Raw genomic sequence first — 27,218 nt, forward strand, 5'->3', positions numbered from 1 at the left:
GTTTGTGTCCGTTATGATAGGTGTTTTTGGGGGTTTTTTTTGAACGGACACCTTCATAACGGAATTCAACGGTAGTGTGAACCTTGCCTAACTCCTCAGTTATGTTGGGCAGTCTTTAGATTATACTAAATAGTATTTTATCAGTGGTTACTGTATATCCTAATCCAATTCCACCCACAAGGATTACACTTCCTTACAATCTTCACCCACATTTGCCTCTTTAACACTCGCTTCTGCCATATCTTCACACTCCACCTCTCTTCTAGACCTGTCTTTGTGCAAAATTGTAAAATCTGGAATGTTTATAGCCCATTCAAGAAAGGAATCTAGCCACGTCCGGAATCTGAATCAGAGTCTGGAAGCTTCAATATATATTAAATAATGGGATGAAATTGACAAGCTTGACTACTCACTTAACTACAGCAATGTTGACAAGATTTCAAAATCAGCACTCGGTGCATTTCTTATTGACAGATATTTCACAGCAACTTTTTGTGGCGCCTAGTCTTCATGAGGCCCTAGCCTGAAGAAGCTTGAATAGTGAATAATGAAGTTAATGTGGCAAAATAAAAATATGCAAAATTAAGGCCAGAGCCCTGCGATTTTTCCAGCAGCGTTTTACAGTACAGGTAAAGTGGATAGGATTTTAGTGAATGCCATGCCCACTTTGTGGTAAAAACAGCAGAGCGGTCACACCGCGATGTTCAAAACCAGTGCAGTTTTGGAAAGCGCAGCATGTCAATCATATCTACGCAAACGCCGGTGTGGTTTCTCCATAGATATAATTGTAACAGTAAGTCCGAAGAGGAAACCTCAGTGAACTTTCTGTTTAAAGCGTTGCGGGAAGAACTGCGATTAGTTGCTGCCATGGTTCTTCCCGCAGCACTTATTGGCTGCGGGACATCCCATAGGACCTTAGCATCCCTGCAGCTCTATGCTAGGGAGCTGTGGGAACTCCATGTGCAAATGTAGATGACATCAATTTTTGGGAGCAACAATTTTTGGAACTTTGTAAACTTTCAGAGCCACCATATTTGTACAACAACTCACAGGTTTACAGAGTCATAATATGGTTCTGTATAAAAACCTTAAAGAGGTATTCCAACCTCACATACTCATCAGTCTTTACTGCTGTAAAATCTTCTTTCTTCCTGGTTTCTTGCATCATTTGGTGGGCGGGGTTTCACATGCAACCTGTCGTTTAGCTCCACCCCAAATTAGCATGTAGCTCCGCCCACCCATATTGGACTATGAAGTACAGGCAGCAGCAACTCCATTATGTGTTACATACAGAGACTGCCTGTCTCTGCCATAATGAACACAATTGTATTAGCTAGCCTGATAACTGGGAGAACAGAAGAAATGAAAGCAGCTCCTCTCCCCTATCTGATAGCAGGGAGCTAGGTCACGTGGTGTAGACACAGGAATAGCTAGATACACAGGCTCGCTCCCTGCACTTAGCCCCTCCTCCCTCCCCCCTGAGAGCAGCAGATACATCACTTGACTCATGAGCTGCTAGGTCAGGGCTGTGGCCACAAAGAATTGAATAAAGTAAGATAGTGGACAAACAAAGCAGTTTTGCTGAAGCAGTGTATTTAGGAAAAGTCTTACATCCACATTAACAAGCAGTATAGATAGGATCCTTGTGATGGGACAACCCCTTTAAGGTTGAGGTGTAAAAGTACTTACTTGCTAGTATGTAATGTAGCTATACACTTGTGTTCCTTGTTACATTTTTGTTGTACTACCCAAAATTAAATAAAATGTTTAAGTTATAAATTATTGATTTTTCTATCTATTTTATTATATTTTTATATTTATTTATAATTTATAGATGATGCATTTTGGCATATAGATGAATAATAATCTTTTAGCCAAAAACATAATGTAACTATAAGTGTGAACCCGCTCCAATTCTAAAGTTTGTCATACATTTACTGCAAAGAGAATGCTGAGTCACTGGCTTTGTTAGGATAGGGTTTGTTAGCAAAAAAGCATCCAAGCATGTATCCTGTCACATGTCACCAGCACCCTTGAACTCGATTAGTGATGACCTATAACCTCAACCCTACCTGCTCAGGTGAGTGCTGCGGTCTTTTCACAGCACTATACATTGTGTAGGAGTTGTGTTTGGTGCAGCACCATACCTACATTCACCTGAATAGCACTATGCTGCTGCTGTACCATGTGACCGGTGAATATGACATCATTGCTACATGGAGGATATCAAAGCCTATTCAAACAATTGATCAGCGGATGTTGGACGCTGATTAATCACATATTTATGACCTATCTTACAGATATGTAATTGATTCTTGGGGGAAAAAAAACCTTGAATATACAATTGAATACAAGTTAGATACAAGTTTTGGTCCATTCTTGCTGCTACTTTACTGAGCACTACAAAATTGTATGTTCTACAATATGTTTTTCTTTTACAAAATTGTCAATGGCAGACAAAAAGGAAAAGGGGCTAAATAAAATCTAGTGAGTTCTGTGATGGGCCATGGCGCTTTGACTACACATATTCCCATATCTAAGAACCTATAGCAACTTTTATATAAGATAAGATAAAATATAAGATAAGATATTCCATTAATAGTCACACAATGGGGAAATTTCAGTGATACAGTTTCATAGATGTACAGTAGTATATAACAAGAGAGAAAACACATACAAGCTCATGGCAGATAGAGAAATCCTAGGAATCAGAGCAACTAAAAAGAAAGAAACACAGACACACTGCAGGATCATTTAGTTCTCTGTGTGGAGTGTTGTTAATAATAATAATACAGCCCGACCGTGGTTGGAGGACATGAGGAGGGGGGTCACAGCATGTAGATATAACAGGCAGAAAAACATTTTTGCAGAGGTGGGGGACATATGCAGCTATCATGATAACATGTGGCAGTTCCTTTGGTAGGTGGTGAGATCTCCTGCTCACAGCTGATAGTTCGGTATCTTGCATCAGCACTATTGTCCATTGACCACAAAAAAAATGCCCCAAATGTCCTTCATCACAAGCCCTCCTCCTCCTCCTTCCTCCTTACCACTGTGTTCTACTATGTGTACTATATGTACTATTTAAACATATTTTGTGCTTTATAAAATGTTCATGCCTGATTTACATGTCATATACCAATTCCAGGGAGGGAGGGGTTGCTCATAAGATTATATCTGAACAGATTTATTATGCCTTGTATGCCTTTTATGCGCAAAAAATTGTGAAAAATTTTAAATTTGTGCTGCCCTCACCACTTTCTGTGAAACAATAGGGGTTTGGTAGGAGTGCACAGAAATCTGGCATAAGGGGCAACATGCTGGCTCAGTGGTTAGTACTGCGGCTTGCAGCACTGGAGTCCTGGATTCAAATCCCGCCAGGAACAACATATGCAAGGAATTTGTATGTTCTCCCCATGTTTGTGTTGATTTCTTCCCATTCTATAAAGTCATACTGATAGGAGAAAAACAAAAGTACATTGTGATACCTATATGGGGCTCACAATCTACATTAAGAGAAAAAAAGAAAAGAAATCTGGTGTAAATGGCTGGCATACGTTTTCCGGTGGAGGGCTCATAAATGTGGCGCACCCTCCACCATCTCCAGAGCTATGAAGACTGGTGTTAGTAAATCTCCTCCATTGTATCTTTACAATAAAGTCTTGGCATGGGTCTGACACTATGAAAGTAAATAAGTAAATGAATTGGCAGCTGCTCAAACCCATCGCAGTTCTCTGATGACCCATTCACATATCACTATAAGAGCCAGAATAAAATAATAGATACATGGATGGGATTACAATCTGGACTCGCTGTGTAATTATGGAAAGGAATTTAATATCCCTGGGTAAGGTTTGAGAGAGGGGTCTGTAAGTGGGATTGATAAAAGCTCTTTTATGTGCTTGGCAGAGGCATGCAAACCTTATGCCAGCATTATACTGTAGGGCTGGCATTATTTAACATTTAAAAGCTATCGGTAGCAAAGACATTCCGAAAAAAAATCTAACTATAACAAAGGTCTGTTTGGATTTATATGTAGCAGTGAGCGAATCTACGGATTGAACTTTACACACTACTTTCCTTGTAATCTTAGATAAGCCATTTTATCTTCATGCAACTCATGCAATAGCAATTTAAGTGTAAATATCTGCATATACAGTAAGTCTACGAAAACAACAGTAAATGAAACAAATGTGCCACCTAGAAAATGCTGAAAAACAAAACAGAAATTGGGTGTTTTTTGCTGAGGCAGACCTACAAAAGTGTACTGTAATACAGGACCTGTTCAGACATCAGAAATTAAAGTGGAATTTGAGGCGGACATCTGCCCCGGATTACTCTTTATTTTATGAGCTCGGTTCATGGTGCAGAGTATCAGTATTCTATTGTGCCTTCCACCACAGATTAGGCCCAAATGAATAAGTCTAACCAGTGGGGAGTCTCAAGCTGCGGACTCCTATACAGTATAATGTCACATAGTGACCCCTCTATACACTATAATATTCCATATCAAACTCCTCCACACAGTATAATGTCAGAAAGCAGCCCCTGCACACATAGTAGCCTCTGCTATAGGACATTATACTGTGTGCAGGATCCACTGTGGGATATTATACTGTGTGGAGGCCACTTTGGGACATTATACTGTATGGGGGCATATGGGATATAATACTATGTGGAGGGGCCACTATGGACATTATACTGTGTGAAGGGCCGCTATGGGATATTATACTGTGTGGAGGCCACTTTGGGACATTATAATGTATATGTGTATGTGAGGGACCCAAGATAAAAGTTTGCAGTTAGCACCCAGCAGCCAAGTGGGACCCCTCAGAAGCTTGGGGCCCTGGCACTTGCCCAGGTTTGCTGGGTGCTTTCACCGGCCCTTGTCTTAGTCTTTCATTGATAGCTTGTTACCTATGACTGTTCCCACAGAGATGTAAACCTCTGGATAAGTCAACTCCCTGGATTCTTGAACCCAAGGTGAACAGATATGTAAAACAATAAAATACTGCATCTTTTCCTATAAAAACTATATACAGTATCTTTATTTAAATATTCTGACCAAGGCAAAACAGTTCATTGGGACCCTTCTGGCGCCCAGTCCCCAGGGTACATGCCCTGCCAATTCTTCATATATTTTATATATATTATATATTTTAATCCATGGTTATATACTTGTATCTCTTTCACTGTATTCTAAAGTGTACTACAACACAGTATGGAATACGTGAATCATACAGGGCTTTGTTAGAAACTTTAAGGCTAAGGCCCCACAATGTGTTTCCACTATGATTTTTCCCGCAGTACTTTTCACAGAAAGTGCTTCAGTAATGCCTATATGGGCGCCGCCATTGGAAATCACAGCATTTGACTGGGTGAATGGGGTTGAGCTACGCCTGCTATACCAAGCACAGACCTTGCAGTACGTAGAATGCTATGTTTGGTATTCAGTGATGAGGTCACAGCATTCACCCGAAAGACATGTCAAGTGTCAAACCCCATCGACAAGGGAGCAGCTGGGGAAGGGGGGGGGGGGGCAACCCGTGCCCCAGGATCTAGTTGTCAGCAAGGCCCCACAAAGCCGTTTCTGTGTATTTTGATAGAGCGTAAGGGCAGTGGAATGAACCTTTGCCCTGGGTGATGGAAAGTTTTATTACGGTTCTGCCCAGTGATTAAAATATACAAATACTGATATACTTCACACTGACATTGTTGACTTATTAAGTCTAACCGTCTGCTAAATAGAATTAACACACTATAAGCATTTTTTCTATAAAAAGGTACAGCTGGAAATTATAGAGTTAAAAGTCCAATCCTTGCAGACAGGTAAGCCTTCTTTTGGGCTTGTCAACCTTGTTTGTATGTTGTTTTTAACTCTTTACTTCCCGGAGCACCCATCTTGAAGGGAGCACCACTACTAAAATAACTGCATTAAAAAAAGCAAAAAAATACTCGGTGGACATGCTTAGTAAATACATAAAGCAGTTAGCAGGAGTCTAAAATAGACATGACATCACTATTGTTTTTCCATTGTGCTTGAGCTGAATACAACTTGCGTGAAATGACAAACAGATCTAGAATATTAGCCGGAGTGCGGAGCAGAGCGGCCGGATGTTTAATCAAACGTTCGCATCCTCGGAGTAATTGAGCTAGACAGCAACAAAATCAACCCTTTCCTTGCCTTGCATGCCACCGACAGTTAATGATATTAAAAACTGAAACCAGCACATTTAGTTGGGATCTTTCTGAAATAGTCCCCGGAATGATTATCAGCTGTTGTGTTCTATCTTTCTGTGTAATGGACCAAGAATTCATCAAAGAGTCTTTCCACCCACATACTATTAATGCATGGAGACAATCAGCATTCATGGATAAATATAGCATTAGGGGCATTTTTGTTAAATTGAACTTCAGATACAAGCTGGGAATGATGATGCGTTACAGCAGTCACACTTTATAAAGCCTTCCTAGCCTTGATACATTTCCCTTCCGGCCTAGAAAATCTCCATTCCCACTGATTAAATGGAGATGAAAGGGAAGGAACAGCCAGCACTTCTTTTCTCTATTTCTCTTTTCTTTTAAACATCCCCTTGCCATGTACATCGGCCTGCCCTCTGTAAGCAATAGGCTGTGTCTGGCCTGGCTTCTGACACTGAAGTTAGTGGGAAGCTTGTACCCCTAGCTTTTTGACTGTATCAGGATCTGCCATGATAGTAGCATTGTACTGCAAAATTTGCAGCTGAATCTAGGATAAGAGATGGGACTGTCCAAATCAGGCACACCATGTGTGAACTATGGCTAAGGTCATGGAGGAGCCTCAGATGGTGAATCGCGCTCACTGGTCAAGGACCGAAGACACGACAGAAGAAGTTCATTGAGACTCTTTATTCATATCACACAACAATGCGTTTCGGGATCAAAGGGCCCTTTCTCAATTGCAAAAACTACCAAACAAAAACCAAACATCCTGAATTACACATATAAAACTGCAAATATTATTTAGAAACATCAATAAATAATAAATAAAAGGATCAATGACTGATTAATAAAAAGGGCATCTAGGAAAAACCTTGGTAACCAAATCCTAAATGAGGTTTCAGTGATATACTCCAAATACAGAATAAAAGAGCGATACAATTAAAAAAAAAAATAGACACAAGATAGAAAGAAATATCAATTCAAGGATCAAAGCAAACACAAAACACCAAAAGACAACAACCCTATAGGTGATGAATAAAGTAACTATGTCTCTAAGGGATACTGTAGTCCAGTGTCTACATTACAGCTAAGGCAACGATGTGAGCTGAATTGACAACACACTGCACCAGTGCTGCGAATAGCAAACAGAAAACAGGAGAATTGATAACTTACATTGAGCAATGTTGATGTTATCATATAGAAACTAGATGTAAAAAAAGAACATGAGAAATGAAAATAGAAATATTAATATGTTCACCTTCACCTAGTCCTAGAGGATGCATGACTAGCCTATGCGAAGAGCTCGTATTTAAGCCCGTTGGTGGGCATGGGTAAGTGGTGGGAAGATTCCCGAGCTGTTTTATGGCTAAGGCTAGGTTCACAGGGTGACAGCAACAGACAGCAAATTACAGATGCAGAAAGAGTCCCCTCGTAGGTAGTCAGGTGTCTGTCTACATTCACAGGTTTTCTTCGGTCATGTTTTTTACTTTTCTAATGCATACAGATGTTTTTCTTCCATTACAAACGTAAGCAAACATGACAGTGTCCATCATGTTGTTTACATTAGAGTCCTTGGAAATGGACACAGATGCCCATTGCTGTCATCCTATGATAGGCAATTGTTATTTTTTATTGTTTATTTGTTTATTATTATTTTTTATTTATATAGCATCATTAATTCCATGGTGCTGTACATTATTATATTAATTCCATGGTGCTGTACAATATTATATTAATTCCATGGTGCTGTACATTATTATATTAATTCCATGGTGCTTTACATTTGAGGGTTTACATACAGTATACAAAATATAAAAAACAAACACAATACTAACAATGACTGACTGGCACAGTGGGGTAGAGGGCCCTGACCAAAAGGACTTACAATCTGTGAGGGAAGAGGGATAAAGACAGAAGGTGAGAGTAGAGACTGTTCAGATGATGGTGTGGTGACAGTAGTGTTATTGTAAGTTGTAGGCCTTCCTGAATAGGTGAGTCTTCAGGGCCTTCTTGAATCCTGTGATTGTGGGGGTCAGTCTTATGTCTCTTGGTAAGGAGTTCCAGAGTATGGGGGGATGCATGGGACAGACAATAAATAACAGTGATGTGAACATAGCCTTAGAACAAGAAAAGCTGTCTTTGTGGATAATCATAAATTATAATTTAGATAATTATATAACCTTTATTTGTTTAGTATAATGCTGACTTATGCCATAGTGCTTTGTCGTGGCCATAGCCGAAGATCATTCATACAGATTGACTGCCCTTAAGTCCAGTGTCAACATGTTTGCTGATCTCCGTGTGTTGAAGTTTTTATGGCATCATATATTTTTTTTATTATTAGATTAGTGAATTTCAGGTTTCACCATCATCTCCAGTTCTTAGCATCTACACTGCTCTAATAATTCCAGCACAGTTGGAATTTTTTCTCTATTTGGGATCTGTACTGTCAGGTGGGTGGGGTCTGGCAGCAGCAGATCCATAACAAAATGTTCGATTTAAGTATCTTAAGCATGTACGCATTAGTTCACATGAAGAAAAGTCATTTTCTCCCTCAGGGTGACAGGTCATTCTCTTTCCTTGGTATACTTAAATAACATATGTGAGTCAGAAAGTTCATATTGTGCCAGAAATAGTTTCATTTCATGTTCAATTACATTTATGTGTTAAGGAAACTCAAAGAGGATCTTTCATCGATGTGCGGTATATACTGCTAGAAAGCTGACAATGTGCTGAATTCAGCTCATTGTCAGCATTCTCCATATATCACCTGCAAGGGTGATATCGGTGGCATTAATTTTGTCACTGATATCTCCCCACTGTCAGAAGGGAGTTCCTCACAGCTCTATAATACTGCACATCAATGAAGAGTTGAAAGGTCCTCTTTAACTATTAAATTTTCTGGACTTACTGTAGGTAATGTGGATCTAAAAAAAAAAAAAAAAAAAAGCTTTGGGCAGTTAATGTAAATGTATAAAAGCACCAAGTGTGGTCACTGGGCCACCCATTACTCCAGACTACCCAAGGACATACATAGGACAGTCATTTCCCCACTATGCCAGTGTGAAAGAAGTACACACCAAACTCGTGGGTCACTGTTTCAGTAGGCACTTTATATATTTTCCTGCTGCAGATACAATTCAACAGGTCGTATGGGCTACATGGAAATCGGTTTCCCATGCAGGAACATGTGGAGCATGATAGCGAAGAGAGTCAACAACAAGCAAAGTGCTTCCTAGTCCTTGGAGGTTTCAGATATGTGGTCATAAATTAGCTTCAGTATGGATTGCTTTACAAAAATCTTTAAAGAAATTTAGCATTTACAGATATGTTACCTCTTTACTAATGTCTAGGTTAGTAAATTATTATATTTAGGACCGTACATTGTGCTCATCCTCAGTTTTCTTCCAGGAAAAGTGTGACTATTGACAACTAGGTGTTAACAGTCAAAAATCACTATACAGTTTCTGTATAATGAAAAGTAAAGTAAAAGCTTCCTGACTATGTGTGGATTTTAATAGCTGCTCAATAAAGCACGTTTTTTCTGCAGTCTGCAATGCCTGGTGGTTCCAGTGTACCCATGGTAGCATGTGCATTTACATTCATTAACCCCTTTCTGCAGTGGTGTAACTAAAGTCCTGTGGGCCCAGTGCAATCTTTTGACCGGGGTCCCCTAACTCATCACTACAGTAAATTTTTGATAGTAATGGTTATGGGTGCTATGGAGTTTAATCCACCTTAGTGTGGTTAGGGTAATCTGTGGGTCTCCTTGGCTTATGGGCCAGATGGAAGCTGCAACCTTAATACTAATGCCAGTGCTTATGGGTCCCCTAAGGCTCCAGGGTCCCAGTGTGACTACACCATTTGCACCCCCTTAAGTTACGTCCCTGCCTTCCCGACATCTGTTGCAATAGTACGACAGATGTCAGATCTTTAAATATGGACTGTTATCAGAATTCATGTAAAAGAAAAAATATATATCCTTGTACCGTGTTAGCCAGTGGATATGAAATGAAAGAAATTTTCTGAGAGAAGTCCTCAGTAGTTGATACCTTTTTTAATGGCTAACTCAAAAAGTTTTTTGATGACATATCGAGCTTTCGGGACTACTATAAAGGTCCCTTCATCAGGATGGTATAACACAATGTCTGAAGGTAGGCATATATATACAGAGAAATGGAGTGTTAGATGCAAAATAGATGGAAAACAGAACATAAACAGTTTAAAAAAAACACATATATATCAGTTCGCAGGAAAGTTCTCTGGGTTTATGGCTTCTTTGATCAGTGACGTGGTGTCTAGTGGTTATAAAAGGCCATAAAACCCTGGGTCCTGTTTAAACCTTGTTGGAGAGTGCAAAGGGTCGTCATAAGTTTAAATTCCCATATGAGGCGATCTTTTCTGTCTCTGAAATTCCCCCTTAGTACCAGGATCTTCATATCCTGGGTCATATTATGATTTTGATTACAGAAGTATTTTGGCACCGGGAGGTTCATTCTTTGCTCTCTAATCGTATGTCTGTGTGAGTTCATCCTCATCCTAAGTGACTGTCCTGTCTCACCTACATACAGGCCCTCAGGACACTTAGTACACAATATCAAATACACTACATTAGGTGTGCTGGAGGTGAAGGTACCTGGGATCTTGTAGTGTCGATCAGCGTTCGGGATCTTTATTTTGTCCGTAGTCAGTATGTGCGGGCAGGTTTTGCACCTCTTCTGTCCACATGGAAATGTTCCTTTGTTAGTTGGAGGTGACAGTGAGCTGCTAATAATCATATTCCTGAGGTTTGGTGGCTGTCTGTAACACAGGATTTTGCGGCCGCAAAATCACGGCCGCAAAATAACGCGGTGTATACGATCCAAGCTCCCATTGAAATTAATGGGAGCGTATACGGCGCTCAAAGTCTCACACGCCGTATACGTGCCACATCACGCGGCACGTTACTCCATGTGAATGCACCCTAATATGACATATCAAATGGCACAAATGCAGTTTTTCTCCAATTCCATCCCTGAATTTTTTCCACTTTCTCATTGCAATCTTTTAGAATATTAAATGGCACCACTAGGAAGTACAATTTGTGCTGCAAAAATTATGCCCCCATATGGTTCTGTGAACTGTAAAATAAAAAAAGTTATTGCTTTTGTAAGGTAGATATAAAAAAAAACAAAAAAAAAATGACTACAGTAAGAAGGGGTCAAAGATTTCTTTATTCACGTGCATTAAAAGATTTACACTGTAACATTCTCATCATCTATTCAATGCTATTATGTGAGAATTGGCCTTATATATAGGGAGCTAACTGTATTTATGAGGTTTGATTCAGAATGGAGATTATATATCTTTTTGATTCTAATGAATATGATTCTTTTCTCCAATAAATTCTATAATATTCTCCATTACAGATATAAAAAACAAAAAAACTTTGCAAGTCTTCAGTAGGTGGTACCTTTTTTAATGGCTAACTCATAATGATGACAGAATATGACGTTTCGAAGCTTCGAAACGTCATATTCTGTCATCATTATGAGTTAGCCATTAAAAAAGGTATCACCTACTGAAGACTTACAAAGTTTTTTTGTTTTTTATATTTTATAACCACTGGCTAACACAGTACCAAAACAAACATTTTCCTTTTACCATTACAGATAAAAATTCTATGTTCTGATCTATTCTATTCGAGGTTAATATATTATATTAATATATTATTATATTAAGAAAAATAAATAAAAAAGCATAAAAATATTAGGATATTAAAATATACAGTTTTCAGTCAAGGTCTAGTGTAAGTGTTCATTACGATTCTTGCTTGCTGTGATTTTATCTTTCTGCAAAATTTGGCTCTATAATGATCACATAACAGTGTCCACATATAAATATCCAAAAAACCAAAAAGAAGAAAATTTCAGCTCACCGTATCGACACGTATATAAGGAGCCTCAAGGGAGCCCGGCTTGCAGGTGACTTCAGAACCCGCCGTCCACGAAATGTATCCAATATGTAAAATTTGCCAGCTACATCCGAGAGGTAATCCAAAAAATTCCACGATAGTAATAAAATATAACTTTTATTGTGTCTTCATCTTAAAAAGGTTACAGAGTAACCATAAAGGGGTACATCATTAACACAAGGCACAAGGCAAGCCTTGTGCCTTGTGTTAATAATGTACCCCTTTATGGTTACTCTGTAACCTTTTTAAGATGAAGACACAATAAAAGTTATATTTTATTACTATCGTGGAATTTTTTGGATTACCTCTCGGATGTAGCTGGCAAATTTTACATATTGGATCCACATATAAATAAACAGGCTGAAATCATAAGTGGGCATAGAAATGCAAACATAACTTTCAGAGTCCGGCACTAAAATGTGCTAAACACACACACTCTGGGGAGGATTCATACTCAACATAAAACAAACAATGGTCCACTTCATCACGGGGCTAAACATTTATCCTGATAAACAGCCAAAAAGTAAGAGACTAGAAAAAATTTCTGCATACCTTTTATTTTGATTATAAGAAAAATTGAGACTAAATAGGTCCTCTCAAACGCTAAATATTGCTTTTGGACAGTAACTCATTATACACCCTGCTCAATTTTCTATTACAATTGTTGTTCAAAAAATAATGAAGATTAATTCAACATTGAATATGTGGTACAAATATAATAATTAGAATTTTCCAAAAATTCATCTCAGTAGCTTCGCCGAGTTTTCCAATACGATTCATTACAATCTGAATTAACTAACGGTGAATTGCGTTAAGAAACATCTATTTCCTGGCTGCAGAGAGCCTGTATAGTGGGGTAGAACACTGTGCCTTGCAGTGGTTTTTAGTGATGTCCCACTAGGGGACCTGAACCAGCGATACCCTGATCACTGGTTCAGCACTATAGACTGCAACACACATGTATTGCAGTCTATAGAGGAGGTCAGGCTATGCAGACGCATAGGCTAACTTCCTCACTTCTAAGCAGGATCAACCGGGTACTGGGGCTACTAGCAGACCAGGGTTACTGGCCAGACCCTGGGCTGCAGAAGATGCATATCAGCACCCCCCAATCTCGCTGTGGGCATTCTACATGCTGATGGGGACATGTAGAATGATGGATACCACGGTCATGTTTTATTACGGTATCCAAGGGGTTAAAATCCCTGATCTGAGCTGTGCTCCAACCGTGGGTTATGGAGCAGGGTTTTAGCAGTCAGGTACAGCTAACACCTGATCCTAATGTCATGGGCAGTCGCAAAGGGGTTAAAGGGCTTTGCCATCACAGGGCTGTCTGGCTGCTGTTTGGCTGCATGCATGACATTGTGAGCGATCCTGCATTCCCAGAGCTCCCCCTGCCCCATGTCCTAACATGTGCAGGAGACATTTTAGAAAAAATGAGATTCGTTACCATGAAGCGTGAGGAAATCCAGATTCGATGCAAATCAAATATTTACTGAAATTTGGATCGAATTCCACTTCAGCAGCTTCAATTCGCTCATCTCTACTTATCATATCATTAGACTTGTGCATTTTTAAACTGGAAAGGGCTTTGTATGCCCTTGTACCATTTTCCTTGCTCCACCAAATTTTACAATAGGCACTAGTATTGGAGCAGGTAGAGATGAGCGAACACTAAAATGTTCAAGGTTTGAAATCCGATTCAAACAGCCGCACACTGTTCGACTGTTCGAACGGGTTTCGAACCCCATTACAGTCTATGGGGGGAAATGCTCGTTTCAGGGGTATGCAACATTCGATCAAATTCTACTTACCAAGTCCATGAGTAAGGGTCGGGCTGGATTCTTCTCCCTGTGCAGCGTCCCTGCGTCCTCTTCCGGCCTTGAATTCACTCTGATAGGCATTGGGCCTAGGCAGAGCCGACTGCGCATGCCTGCGCTACAAGAAAATGGCCGCTTACAGTGTAAGCGGCCATTTTCTTGTAGCGCAAACATGCGCAGTCAGCTCTGCCCAGGCCCGATGTCTAAGCAGAGTGAATACAGAGCCGGAAGAGGACGCGAGGACGCTGCGCAGGGAGAAGACTTCTAAAGGTAAGAGAAGAACCAGCGTTGATTGGCAATGTATAGCATTCTGCCAGTCAATGCTGGTTCTGCATCGAATATTAACTTCGAACAGCTAGTAGTATTCGATTGAGTACGAGTATTTTGAACACCGTAGTAGATCGAATACTACTCGCTCATCTCTAGGAGCAGGTAATGTTCTCAGAGCATCTACTAAAGTCAGATTTGTCTACTGAAGAGCTCAGTAGCAGAATGTTTTCTACCGTGCCAGCAGACATTAGGCATTGTGCATGGCATCTGCTGCTTCATGAAGGAAACCCATTTCAGCTTTTGTTGTACATTTCTTGTGCTGATGTCATCCTTATTATCTATCATGCTCTTTGGCTCTCTGCAGATTTATTTAAGAAGTCTACCATTTTGTGACCTGTGGTTAACCTACTGTATAGTTGAATGCGGGAGATCTAGCAGATGATATATTTCACAAATAGACAAAGATAAAAGGTAGTATCCTATGACAGTGATAAGTTTCTAGACTCCTCGAATGGACTACTGAAGGCATTGACAAGCAATGTGCAGTGAAAGCATATGGGCCCCATAGACTATAATGGGGTTTGTGTGTTCTCTGTGCGTTGTCCACACGAGTCATGTGGAGAGAAAAGTACTTCATGAACTACTTTCCTCTCCGCTTGACTCGTGTGGAGACCGCATGGAAAACGCACGAACCCCATTATAGTGTATGGGGTCCATGTGCTTTCATAAGCTCACTGTTTCTCAATGCGTTCGGTATTTTGTTTGGGGGGGTCCCCATGTGGACTCCCCAAATGGAATACCGAACGAAGATGTGAACCGGGCCTAAGCTCTTCAGTACACCCCATACTGCTACCAATGGAATTAATCATGGCCATGTGATATACAGTTCATGGTCATGTGATATTCACCTGTGTGTTCACGACATGACTGTGAACTTTCCATTACATGACCATGGACAAATTATTGTACACCGGAAGTAAACAAAGAATGACAGCAAGCAGAATCTAGAAAGCTGTGAAAAATACAAAAAGTGTAATGGAAAATTGTATAACTTTTCAATATAGAAACAATAACATTTATTTGTCTGAACCTGGACAATCCCTTTAAATCTGATGCAGACTTATGCTATGACAGTTAAAAAGTACTTATATCTTTCCTTTTCCTTCTAAGGTGTAAGTAAAGTGAAAATTACCAAGGTTTTTATGTTAATTTGCTTGTAAACGAAGCACCTGAACTAATAGGAAGAAATTGTAACCTAGTGAACTGCTACAGTCCTATGAAAAAGTTTGGGCACCCCTATTAATCTTAATCATTTTTTGTTCTAAATATTTTGGTGTTTGCAACAGCCATTTCAGTTTGATATATCTAATAACTGATGGACACAGTAATATTTCAGGATTGAAATGAGGTTTATTGTACTAACAGAAAATGTGCAATATGCATTAAACCAAAATTTGACCGGTGCAAAAGTATGGGCACCCTTATCATTTTATTGATTTGAATTCCCCTAACTACTTTTTACTGACTTACTGAAGCACAAAATTGGTTTTGTAACCTCAGTGAGCTTTGAACTTCATAGCCAGATGTATCCAATCATAAGGAAAGGTATTTAAGGTGGCCAATTGCAAGTTGATCTCCTATTTGAATCTCCTCTGAAGAGTGGCATCATGGGCTACTCAAAACAACTCTCAAATGATCTGAAAACAAAGATTGTTCAACATAGTTGTTCAGGGGAAGGATACAAAAAGTTGTCTCAGAGATTTAACCTGTCAGTTTCCAATGTGAGGAACATAGTAAGGAAATGGAAGACCACAGGGACAGTTCTTGTTAAGCCCAGAAGTGGCAGGCCAAGAAAAATATCAGAAAGGCAGAGAAGAAGAATGGTCAGAACAGTCAAGGACAATCCACAGACCACCTCCAAAGAGCTGCAGCATCATCTTGCTGCAGATGGTGTCACTGTGCATCGGTCAACTATACAGCGCACTTTGCACAAATAGAAGCTGTATGGGAGAGTGATGAGAAAGAAGCCGTTTCTGCACGTACGCCACAAATAGAGTTGCCTGAGGTATGAAAAAGCACATTTGGACAAGGCAGCTTCATTTTGGAAACAAAAATTGAGTTGTTTGGTTATAAAAAAAGCGTTATGCATGGCGTCCAAAAAGAAACAGCATTCCAAGAAAAACACATGCTACCCACTGTAAAATTTGGTGGAGGTTCCATCATGTTTTGGGGATGTGTGGCCAATGCCGGCACCGGGAATCTTGTTAAAGTTGAGAGTCGCATGGATTCCACTCAGTATCAGCAGATTCTTGAGAATAATGTTCAAGAATCAGTGACGAAGTTGAAGTTACGCCGGGGATGGATATTTCAGCAAGACAATGATCCAAAACACCGCTCCAAATCCTCAGGCATTCATGCAGAGGAACAATTACAATGTTCTGGAATGGCCATCCCAGTCCCCAGACCTGAATATCATTGAACATCTGTGGGATGATTTGAAGCGGGCTGTCCATGCTCGGCGACCATCTAACTTAACTGAACTTGAATTGTTTGTCCAAAATACCTTTATCCAGGATCCAGGAACTGATTAAAAGCTACAGGAAGCGACTAGAGGCTGTTATCTTTGCAAAAGGAGGATCTACTAAATATTAATGTCACTTTTCTGTTGAGGTGCCCATACTTTTGCACCGGTCAAATTTTGGTTTAATGCATATTGCACATTTTCTGTTAGTACAATAAACCTCATTTCAATCCTGAAATATTACTGTGTCCATCAGTTATTAGATATATCAAACTGAAATGGCTGTTGCAAATACCAAAATATTTAGAACTAAAAATGATTAAGATTAATAGGGGTGCCCAAACTTTTTCATAGGACTGTGTATATGTATCTAGGAAGAAAATGTAAATTTCGTATGAGAGCTACGGAGTAATAGAGGAAATTGTGCATTATTTAGTGTCTATGAAAAAAACCACCAAATTATATTTGCACAAGGGTAACTCAGATATGAAGTGTTTTATGGCTGTTGCTTCTTACTTATGTGTGTTTTAATACAGAGCCTCATTGTATGTTATTGAGCAAATATAATGAGCTATTCATAGAGGCTAGCAATGCATTATGGACTATTTAGTAGCGCCGCAGTTCGTTTTTCAAGGGTTTTCTCCTTAAGAAAACTATGGCTTATTCGTTTGCCCAGTAAAGGACTCCCTAGGTGTGCTCTATATTTTATAATCATGGATGTGGTTAGGAGAAAATATTTCATGGATAAGGATCCATGTGGGTCTATAAAGACAGCAGTGTTCTGCCATATATAAATAAATGAGGAGCATATACCGGGCAATTGCTTTGACAAACTGTGTGAAAGTATATATTTTTTTCTGATCTTTCACTTAATGCAAAATAAAATAGTCCCATGCCAAATGACAGGATTATATCCTTAACCTTGTAGGTACCCTCTGTGTTTTAATTCTATATGCCCAATGTGCAGTGAGAGTTTATCTAATCCAGAAAAAAAATTAAATGTACAAAAACAGTAAAAGTTAGTTTGGATCTTTACTGCTGGGCCTTGGCATCTCTACTGCTACACAGAGTCCCTTTGGGGCTGTAGGCAGTCTATGTGCTCCCATGTGGTGGTTCAGTACTCTTTTATAGAAAAAATTATTCTAGTGGAGAATACCTTCCTAATAAAGCATGTGATCTAGCATGTCAATACATGTTTTACAGATTCATATAAAAAATCCAATGTATGTTTGTATATGGCATTAAGGACATGCAGATTTACAGTATGATGCCCTTTGCTGTACATACATGTAGAAGTCCTTAGAGAATGATAAAATATAAATGAATTGTAGACATAAGACACTCATGCCTGTAAAACTGACTTTCACTCTGAAATGTCTGCTGAATTTAACCTTGCAAGGGGTTAAAGGACAGAAGCTCACAGAGGTATCATATTAAAGCTCACAATAGTCTGGCAAGGGTAGATTGAGGAAAGGAGCAGATTGATGATTGAGAAACACACAGATAAAAGTAAGAGTTGTAACTCACTCTAAATACTTCATTGGCATCAGTACAGATATGTACGGCTCTACAGTCCTATGAAAAAGTTTGGGCACCCCTATTAATCTTAATCATTTTTAGTTCTAAATATTTTGGTGTTTGCAGCAGCCATTTCAGTTTGCTATATCTAATAACTGATGGACACAGTAATATTTCAGGATTGAAATGAGGTTTATTGTACTAACAGAAAATGTGCAATATGCATTAAACCAAAATTTGACCGGTGCAAAAGTATGGGCACCTCAACAGAAAAGTGACATTAATATTTAGTAGATCCTCCTTTTGCACAGATAACAGCCTCTAGTCACTTCCTGTAGCTTTTAATCAGTTCTGGGATCATGGATGAAGGTATTTTGGACCATTCCTCTTTACAAAACAATTCAAGTTCAGTTAAGTTTGATGGTCGCCGAGCATAGACAGCCCGCTTCAAATCATCCCACAGATGTTCAATGATATTCAGGTCTGGGGACTGGGATGGCCATTCCAGAACATTGTAATTGTTCCTCTGCATGAATGCCTGAGTCGATTTGGAGCGGTGTTTTGGATCATTGTCTTGCTGAAATATCCATCCCCGGCGTAACTTCAACTTCACTGATTCTTGAACATTATTCTCAAGAATCTGCTGATACTGAGTGGAATCCATGCGACCCTCAACTTTAACAAGATTCCTGGTGCTGGCATTGGCCACACAGCCCCAAAGCATGATGGAACCTCCACCAAATTTTACAGTGGGTAGCAAGTGTTTTTCTTGGAATGCTGTTTTTTTTGGACGCCATGCATAACGCCTTTTTGTATGACCAAACAACTCAATCTTTGTTTCATCAGTCCACAGGACCTTCTTCCAAAATGAAGCTGGCTTGTCCAAATCTGCTTTTGCATACCTCATACGACTCTGTTTGTGGCGTGCTTGCAGAAATGGCTTCTTTCTCATCACTCTCCCATACAGCTTCTACTTGTGCAAAGTGCGCTGTATAGTTGACTGATGCACAGTGACACCATCTGCAGCAAGATGATGCTGCAGCTCTTTGGAGGTGGTCTGTGGATTGTTCTTGACTGTTCTCACCATTCTTCTTCTCTGCCTTTCTGATATTTTTCTTGGCCTGCCACTTCTGGGCTTAACAAGAACTGTCCCTGTAGTCTTCTATTTCCATACTATGTTCCTCACAGTGGAAACTGACAGGTTAAATCTCTGAGACAACTTTTTGTATCCTTCCCCTGAACAACTATGTTGAACAATCTTTGTTTTCAGATCATTTGAGAGCGGGCTGTCCATTCTCGGCGACCATCAAACTTAACTGAACTTGAATTGTTTTGTAAAGAGGAATGGTCCAAAATACCTTCATCCAGGATCCAGGAACTGATTAAAAGCTACAGGAAGTGACTAGAGGCTGTTATCTTTGCAAAAGGAGGATCTACTAAATATTAATGTCACTTTTCTGTTGAGGTGCCCATACTTTTGCACCGGTCAAATTTTGGTTTAAGGCATATTGCGCATTTTCTGTTAGTACAATAAACCTCATTTCAATCCTGAAATATTACTGTGTCCATCAGTTATTAGATATATCAAACTGAAATGGCTGCTGCAAACACCAAAATATTTAGAACTAAAAATGATTAAGATTAATAGGGGTGCCCAAACTTTTTCATAGGACTGTATATGTCCTGTATGATCCCATTAATACTTATGGATAAGAGAGAAAGCAACAGATTATCCTATACCTTTTGTGTACAGTGTATGAGAGACATCATAGTAGTAAAATATCCACCCACCAACTCTGAGACAACTGAAAATTAAAAATGAAGCCTGTGTGACTGATAGAAATACAACATAAAAGACATGTAATGGCCAGAAATAGTGCTTTTCCCAATGTACTAAGGATCTATGCAAAGACTATGTTTTAAGGTTATAGATACAGTAAGAAAAAAATGTGATGGGTACACACAATTCTGGGGTGCTTATTGAGGGAGATAACCATCCATATTCCAAATAGACAAAAATCCACATCACTCACCAATATGTTCAATTGTCATCATATAACAATAATGGACGGACTCATTTCCCTCTTCAGGCACATAAGCATGGCATTTCATGCACATTATATCACCACGCCCCTCCATCTTCTGGTCTAGCGCTGGATACTATGGCATACACATCATACCTGCTCTGCTGTATGTTTGTTTGTTTTTAATGTTATTGGCTTTCTTGCTCCCTTGGACAACAGGTCTATCTATTATGACTGCTGTTGCTTTTTTTAGCAGCTTAAATATAGAGGATAAAATTATATTTTAATAAACATTTTGTCTGTTGACATTAATTTTAGTCCTTCCTTGCTCTGTGTATAACAACTTGGTTCTTTCTATATAATATTTGTAATTATGTTCAAGCAGAAAATTGTGTTCTTACCACCGAACTCTCAATTTTGAATTATGAACATGGTCAGCTAAAGAGGCCCTTTCACCACTTCCACCAAGCCCAACTCTTTGCTTCATTTCATAGGCGCTGCTCCACTGTTTCAGAACAATTGGAATTTTTGTTCTCACCCACACCATTCTCAAGCTTTAAGTACTGTTTGTTTTGTACTGTCAGGTGGATGGTATCAGACAGGGACAAGCGAGGGGTGTGATTCTGAGCTCTGACATTGTCCACCTCTTACCTTCTCCTGTCTCACGCTGCCCTCCACATAGTGCAGAGCCTAAGAAGTAGATCATAAACCAAAACTAACTGCATTTATTGCTCTGGAACAGTTGGGTCAGTGCCTATTAATAGATGCTATGAACTAGAGTTGGTAGAGGTGGTGAAGGGTCCTCTTTAGGATTTGAGCCCATTCAGCTGTAACCACTTAAGTGAGGGTGCACACTGATGCCAAGTGATTAAGTGTAGCCAAATTGCTAATTCATCTAAAAGGAGTTTGATCAGGGTTAGGTCATAAATCTGTGCTGGCTATCTTCTGGAATCTGTGCCAATATCTCCCCTTTAGCCTTGATTGACATTTTCAGCCTGTGTTTGCATAACAGTTGTCTTTATGAAAATCTGGTAAATTCAGCCTTGACCTGCATATCAATAAAATGAGGATTAGGGCGGGTTCACACCTGCGCCTGGTCTCTGCTTTGTGGGTTTCCGTCTTCTGCCTGAGAAACTGGACAGGAGACGGAAACCCAGCAGTCAGTGTTCGCCGTGAGCGTCTTCTGTCTCTCCACGTTTTTGTTTAAACTGGACACAAAGTCTTGCATGTCCGACTTTGTGTCCGGTTAAAAAAAACCAATTTCGCCAGGGAGAGGCAGAAGACGCTCACGGGCGGTCACTTTGCAAACCCATTTAAGTGAATGGCTTTGAAAACTGACTGCCGGTTTCCGTCGCCTGTCCAGTTTCTCAGGCAGAAGATGGAAACCTGCAAAGTGGAGACCAGGCGCAGGTGTGAACCCACCCTTATCTCTGTATTGCTTTGTACCGATTTGTGGCCACTAAGTTATGTTTCTGCACCTATTAAAGGCCCCTACATGACACTATTATTGGGAGGCATATTGAAACAGATTCCGGTTAAGTATTCATGTTCATTGTCTTCATGTTTTTCAGTCGTGAATGACAGGAAACACTATGTATAGGTTGAACATTGTATCATAGATCAAATAGAGACTTAATTCAGTGCCTCAGGCAGTCCACTACAATATTACCATTTGACTGTGTTGCCCCCTAGTGGAAAAATATACGTAACATACATAAGCTATCATAAGTTCATTTACATGTCCCATACAACAATAAATGTAGGCATTGAATATATTTATATTGACTTTTACAAACAGAGTATAGCGTCATATGTGGCACCCTATACAATATAGCTATGTGGCAATTGCTGCCAGTGGTTGAGGTTGCTTCTAGGAACAGAATATTTCTTATCTGGATGTACCATTGCCGTATTGTGCTACAGTGAGCCTGGGAATATGTATTAGAGTATACTCAGCCCAAGATTCTCTGTGCTAGTCAGTGCGCAGCTTATTGTTTGACTAATATTTAGGGAATATTTGGTTTATAGAAATGATCCATGCAATCACATTCCCATAAAGTAATGCTGGTAATGCGCCATAGTCTACAACAAATACTGTATTTCAATGTTATCTTAACTTCTTTTTTTCATAGTTGTCATGGCAACAACACCTCACTTAATGAACACAACAATATCTCCAGTAAATACGACGACCAAGTCACAGGAGCAGATACTTTATCAGAGTAAGTACATTTATTACGTTTTGATTTCCATGAATCGGTGTATACTTTCATTAATTGTTTTATATTTTATTACTGAATATATCATAATATCTATATTTTTACAGGCAAACTCTAAACCCACACTGTGTTATTGCAACACATAATGATACGTTTCATCAGAAAGCGCGTAATAGCGTATAAATGTACAGTATATAACACATTTCTAGACCCCATAGTGTATACATGACAATACAATATACATATGGAATGGCATAAGAAAATACTTAGGTGCACTTATTTTATCATTAATGTTACACCTCCTAGCTATGATTATTATATGCATTTATGTATATAGCAATGTCAGATGCTGCTAAACCTTATGTGAATCAAAACATTTAGCAATGTAACATATAGTTCAGCTTAAGTTAATAGAAACACAAAACAGACTAAGGGTGCATTCACACTTCGGATACGCTGACTGATTCTGAATGTTAAAACACGTTCATAATCAGCGCGTATAAAGCAGATCCCATTCATTGCAATGGGAGCCGGCATACGAGCGCTCCCCATTGAAATGAATGGGCTGCTTTTTTCTCTACGAGCGCTGTTTGGAAGCGCTCGCGTGTACGGCTCGGAATGAGCCAAGCGCTTACGCCGTGTGAAGGGGCCCATAGAGAAAAAAGCAGCCCATTCATTTCAATGGGGAGCTCTCGTATGCCGGCTCCCATTGAAATGAATGGGATCTGCTTTATACGCGCAGATTCTGACCGTGTTTTAACGTTCAGAATCAGTCAGCGTATCCGAAGTGTGAATGTACCCTAAGGTTGAGGCCCCAGTGCACGGAAAAAAATGCACCATTTTACAGTCACAGCATGGTGGATGGGATTCTAGTGATTCCCATTCACACATTTCAATAAAATATGCACTGCGGACACGCAGTTCAAAGTTTGCTCCTAATCTAATCCGAAGTGTTTAAAGCCGGGGGCCCCACGTAAACAGTCACTGCAAGGTGGATGGGAATCTAGTGAATCCCATCCACCCACTGCGGAAAAATATGCACAGTGGACACACTGTGATTTCCAAAATTGTAGTATGTGTCCATACTACATGCAACAGTCAAAGTCGCACAAGGTTTTTTTGTTTTTCTTTTTTCCTGCAGCAATGCGGATGGGGGTATTATTGGGACAGGTGGATGGGGGGAGGGGGATTTATATGAGAAATTATACTTGCTATGTTAATTGCTAAATTGTAAAACAATAAAGATTTAAAAAAATATCAAACAAGGTCGCTGATGTCCATGGGAGACCACTAGTTCCCATAAAAAGCTGCTGTGCTGCAATATGTGGTGCATGAAAGATTAGAGGATCTGGCATAAGTTATGCACTGGGACCAAAAGAGCTTAAAGTTACATGTGTACCTATTTACACAAGGCCTTGATAATATTTCATGTATAACATATTATCCATTTTCACATTCTGTGCTACACAATAGAATAGATGTTAGCAAATAGATAGAGTATACTATACCTTGGCCTGCATTGAAACACATCTGTCACTTAAAACCAACAAATTATATCGACTTGTCACCTAAATGGAGCGAGACACCCAAAAACAACAGCAAGTTGATGTAGTTCCAGTCTTTGTACACACAGATTTTATATCATATATACAGTATATTAGATAGTTCAGTTTATCAAATGTATGTGGTACCAAACTTTTTGACTCTCATGCCAAAGACCCACAATGTTCAGAGTATCTCTCATAGTGTTTTGTTCTGTTTCTTTTATAGGTGCTGGTGCAATAGTTGCTGCTATTGTGGTTGGGGTCATTATAATATTTTCACTGGTACTTGTCAGCCTCAAGATGTATAACAGGTAAATATTATCTAGGAACATGGTATTGAAGCTTAAACTAAAATACATTTTTTCTTCATAAGGGGCCGTTCACACGGAGTAACACGCCGCACATTCAGGCACGTATACACATGTCAGAGCGCGGCGCTTCAAAAAAGATCCCATTCATTTGAATGTGTACCGGCATACGCGCAATACACATTGAAATCAATGGAGGCTTTGTAACCCATTGATTTCAATGCGTATCGCGCATATGCCGACACATTTAAATGAATGGGATCTGTTTTAAAGCACGTTACTCCATGGAAACGGCCCTTAACATGTAGGAATAGCCTTAAGAAAAGCTACTCTTTTCCTACCTTTAGGTAGGAGAAGACTGGTGTAAGCGGCCATTGAGTACTAGAAGTGGTAATTTTCCCCCTACCACCCCCACCTGATCTTAACATCATTGAGAATGTCAGGGAATACATGAAGAGATATGACTGACCTAAGGAAGCCTACATCCATAAAGGATCTTCTGTTACTTCTCTAAAATGTTTGGAACAACCTTCCTTCCAAATTCCTTCAAAAACATGCACAAGAAATAATGTTTGGGGCCATGTGGTGGCTCAGTGGTTAGCACTGTAGCCCTGCAGCACTGGAGTCCTTGGTTCAAATCCCGCCAACGGTAAAAAACCATCTGTAAGGAGTTTGTATGTTCTCCTTGTATTTGCATGGATTTCCATCCCATACTCCAAAGACATACTGATAGGGAAAAATGTACATCATAAGCTCTATGTGGGGCTCACAAGCTACATTTAAAAAAGAAATGATGCTGTTTTGAAGGCAAAGGGCGATCGCACCATATATTGATTAGATATAGATTTCTCTTTTGTTCATTCACTTTATTGACTTTTTGTTCATTCACAGCATTTTACTAATTGACAAAAATAAAAAATGAATGCTTGTTTGTGTGTATATATAGATATATTTATGTGTGTGTATATGTGTCTAAATATATGTTCTTGCTTGCAATTTAACAGACGTAGGCGAACAGAAAGAGAGCTGGGAATGAAAAGCACCAAAACTACAAACACACCAAGCACGAGAGCTCACCACAGTTCCATGAGTCAGCCAACATCTTTAACATCTGTTCCACCTGACATCCACCTGGAAAACAGATGACTTCCGAGAATGATGAAGTTGAGTTTGATTTACAGTTAAGATTAGTTTAGGACAATATTTTTAGATCTCCAGATCTTCGCTGAAACACTGAGATTCAGAATGTGATAACAGCTCTTTACTTCCAAGATCAGTGATCCCTACATTTACAAGACTGTCATGGATACAGCAAACTCATGTTCTCCAGAAGAGCTGAGAAATAAACCGTTGTATAGGGATTCAAAATGGCTTCTTTGACCACACCAGGGCAATGGAAAGCCCCACCACATCACCTCTTTCATCTTAAGTCTATCTTAATTCTAACTAAATGAATGTATTTAGTGGCCTCATTGGACAAAAAGACCGAGGCACATTTCTGGAAGTATGACTGACCTTCTGATGGCTTTATATATACATATTTATATTTATATATGAAAGAATGTTGTATGTAGATTGTTGGACTTTCTTTATTTTTTCATATATGTCACAGAACATTTTTCGACATTATCTATTCATTAAATCACTGTACTGAGCAAAAAATAAATCTATGACAAAATTCCAGTATGTAATTGTAGTCTGGTAAGAAAAGTAAAGCTGGTCATAAGCATACTTGTTGACAATCTTTGTGTATAAGACTGAACAGCTATTGGACATGTTGGGAAATTTCCAAAATCATTTCATTGTAGCATGTAAATGGGGATCTGCTGAATGTTTCCTGTGCATACAATACCAATGATTCAATACTGGATTTAAAGTCTGGATGGTAGTAAAGGACACTGTGAGCATACTCGTAGCAATGTATTGAGAAATCTGTGTGTTTATGGTCATCTTAGTATAACCCTAGATAAGGTTGTCTCAAAACAAACAACTGTTCTTACATAGGAATTACATGTCTGGCTCTTGATGATGAATTTGAATGCAGAAAGTCAAGACCAGCCAGACTTTTCATGCGGGATTACATGGAGAACTTGGCTGTGTCAAGCTCAAAAGCCTCTTTTACAGGGCAGCATGATAGCTCAGTGGTTAGCACTACAGCCTTGCAGCACTAGAATCCTGGGTTCAAGTACATCTGCATCTGTGTACATCTATGTTTGTCTGGATTTCCTCTCATGCTCCAAAAACATACTGATAGGGAAAAATGTAGATTGTGAGCCCTAAATTGTAATCCCCCTCCAGAGCTACTCTTCATCCTGGCTCATAGATAGAGCCCCAAGTTCAGGGACCCCACTCTGTGTTGCCTCTATGTCACACAACAAACACATAAAGTGTAAGTATACTTTTATTTATTTTTTCAGATTAAGGAAACAAACTTTACAATATAGCTCAATATAGCTCAATATAGGTCAACTAAGAAAAGTGTCTTTAAAGAGGACCTTTCACCATTTTGCCCACATGCAGTTCTATATACTGCCGGAAAGCTGACAGTGCGCTGAGTTCAGCACACTGCCGGCTTTCCCGATCTGTGCCCGGTGTGAAGAGCTTACGGTCCCGGTACCGTAGCTCTTCTATGGTCAGAAGGGCGTTTCTGACAGTTAGCCAGAGACGTCCTTCTTCACAGCACAGCCAATCGCGCTGTACTGTGAGAGCCGGGAGGAACGCCCCCTCCCTCTGCTCACACAGCTCGTCCATAGACGAGTATTATCAGGAGCGGGAGGGCGGAGTTCCTCCCGGCTCTCACAGCACAGCGCGATTGGTTGTGCTGTGAAGAAGGACGTCTT

The 27,218-nt window shown here is 39.6% G+C and overlaps 1 protein-coding gene across 1 annotated transcript in view; it reads left to right on the plus strand.

Moving 5' to 3' along the window:
• Window positions 1-26,027, plus strand: part of NCMAP (non-compact myelin associated protein) — a 49,938-nt gene extending 23,911 nt beyond the window's left edge. Inside the window, exons 2-4 of the mRNA XM_075264642.1 lie at window positions 22,440-22,529; window positions 24,297-24,381; window positions 25,383-26,027. Of these exons, the coding sequence (XP_075120743.1) occupies window positions 22,445-22,529; window positions 24,297-24,381; window positions 25,383-25,524 (312 nt within the window). The 5' untranslated portion in view covers window positions 22,440-22,444 and the 3' untranslated portion in view covers window positions 25,525-26,027. The remainder of the gene's footprint in view (window positions 1-22,439; window positions 22,530-24,296; window positions 24,382-25,382) is intronic.
• Window positions 26,028-27,218: the final 1,191 nt, after the last annotated feature.

Source organism: Leptodactylus fuscus, chromosome 2, assembly GCF_031893055.1.
Source record: "Leptodactylus fuscus isolate aLepFus1 chromosome 2, aLepFus1.hap2, whole genome shotgun sequence".
NCBI classification, from domain to species: domain Eukaryota; kingdom Metazoa; phylum Chordata; class Amphibia; order Anura; family Leptodactylidae; genus Leptodactylus; species Leptodactylus fuscus.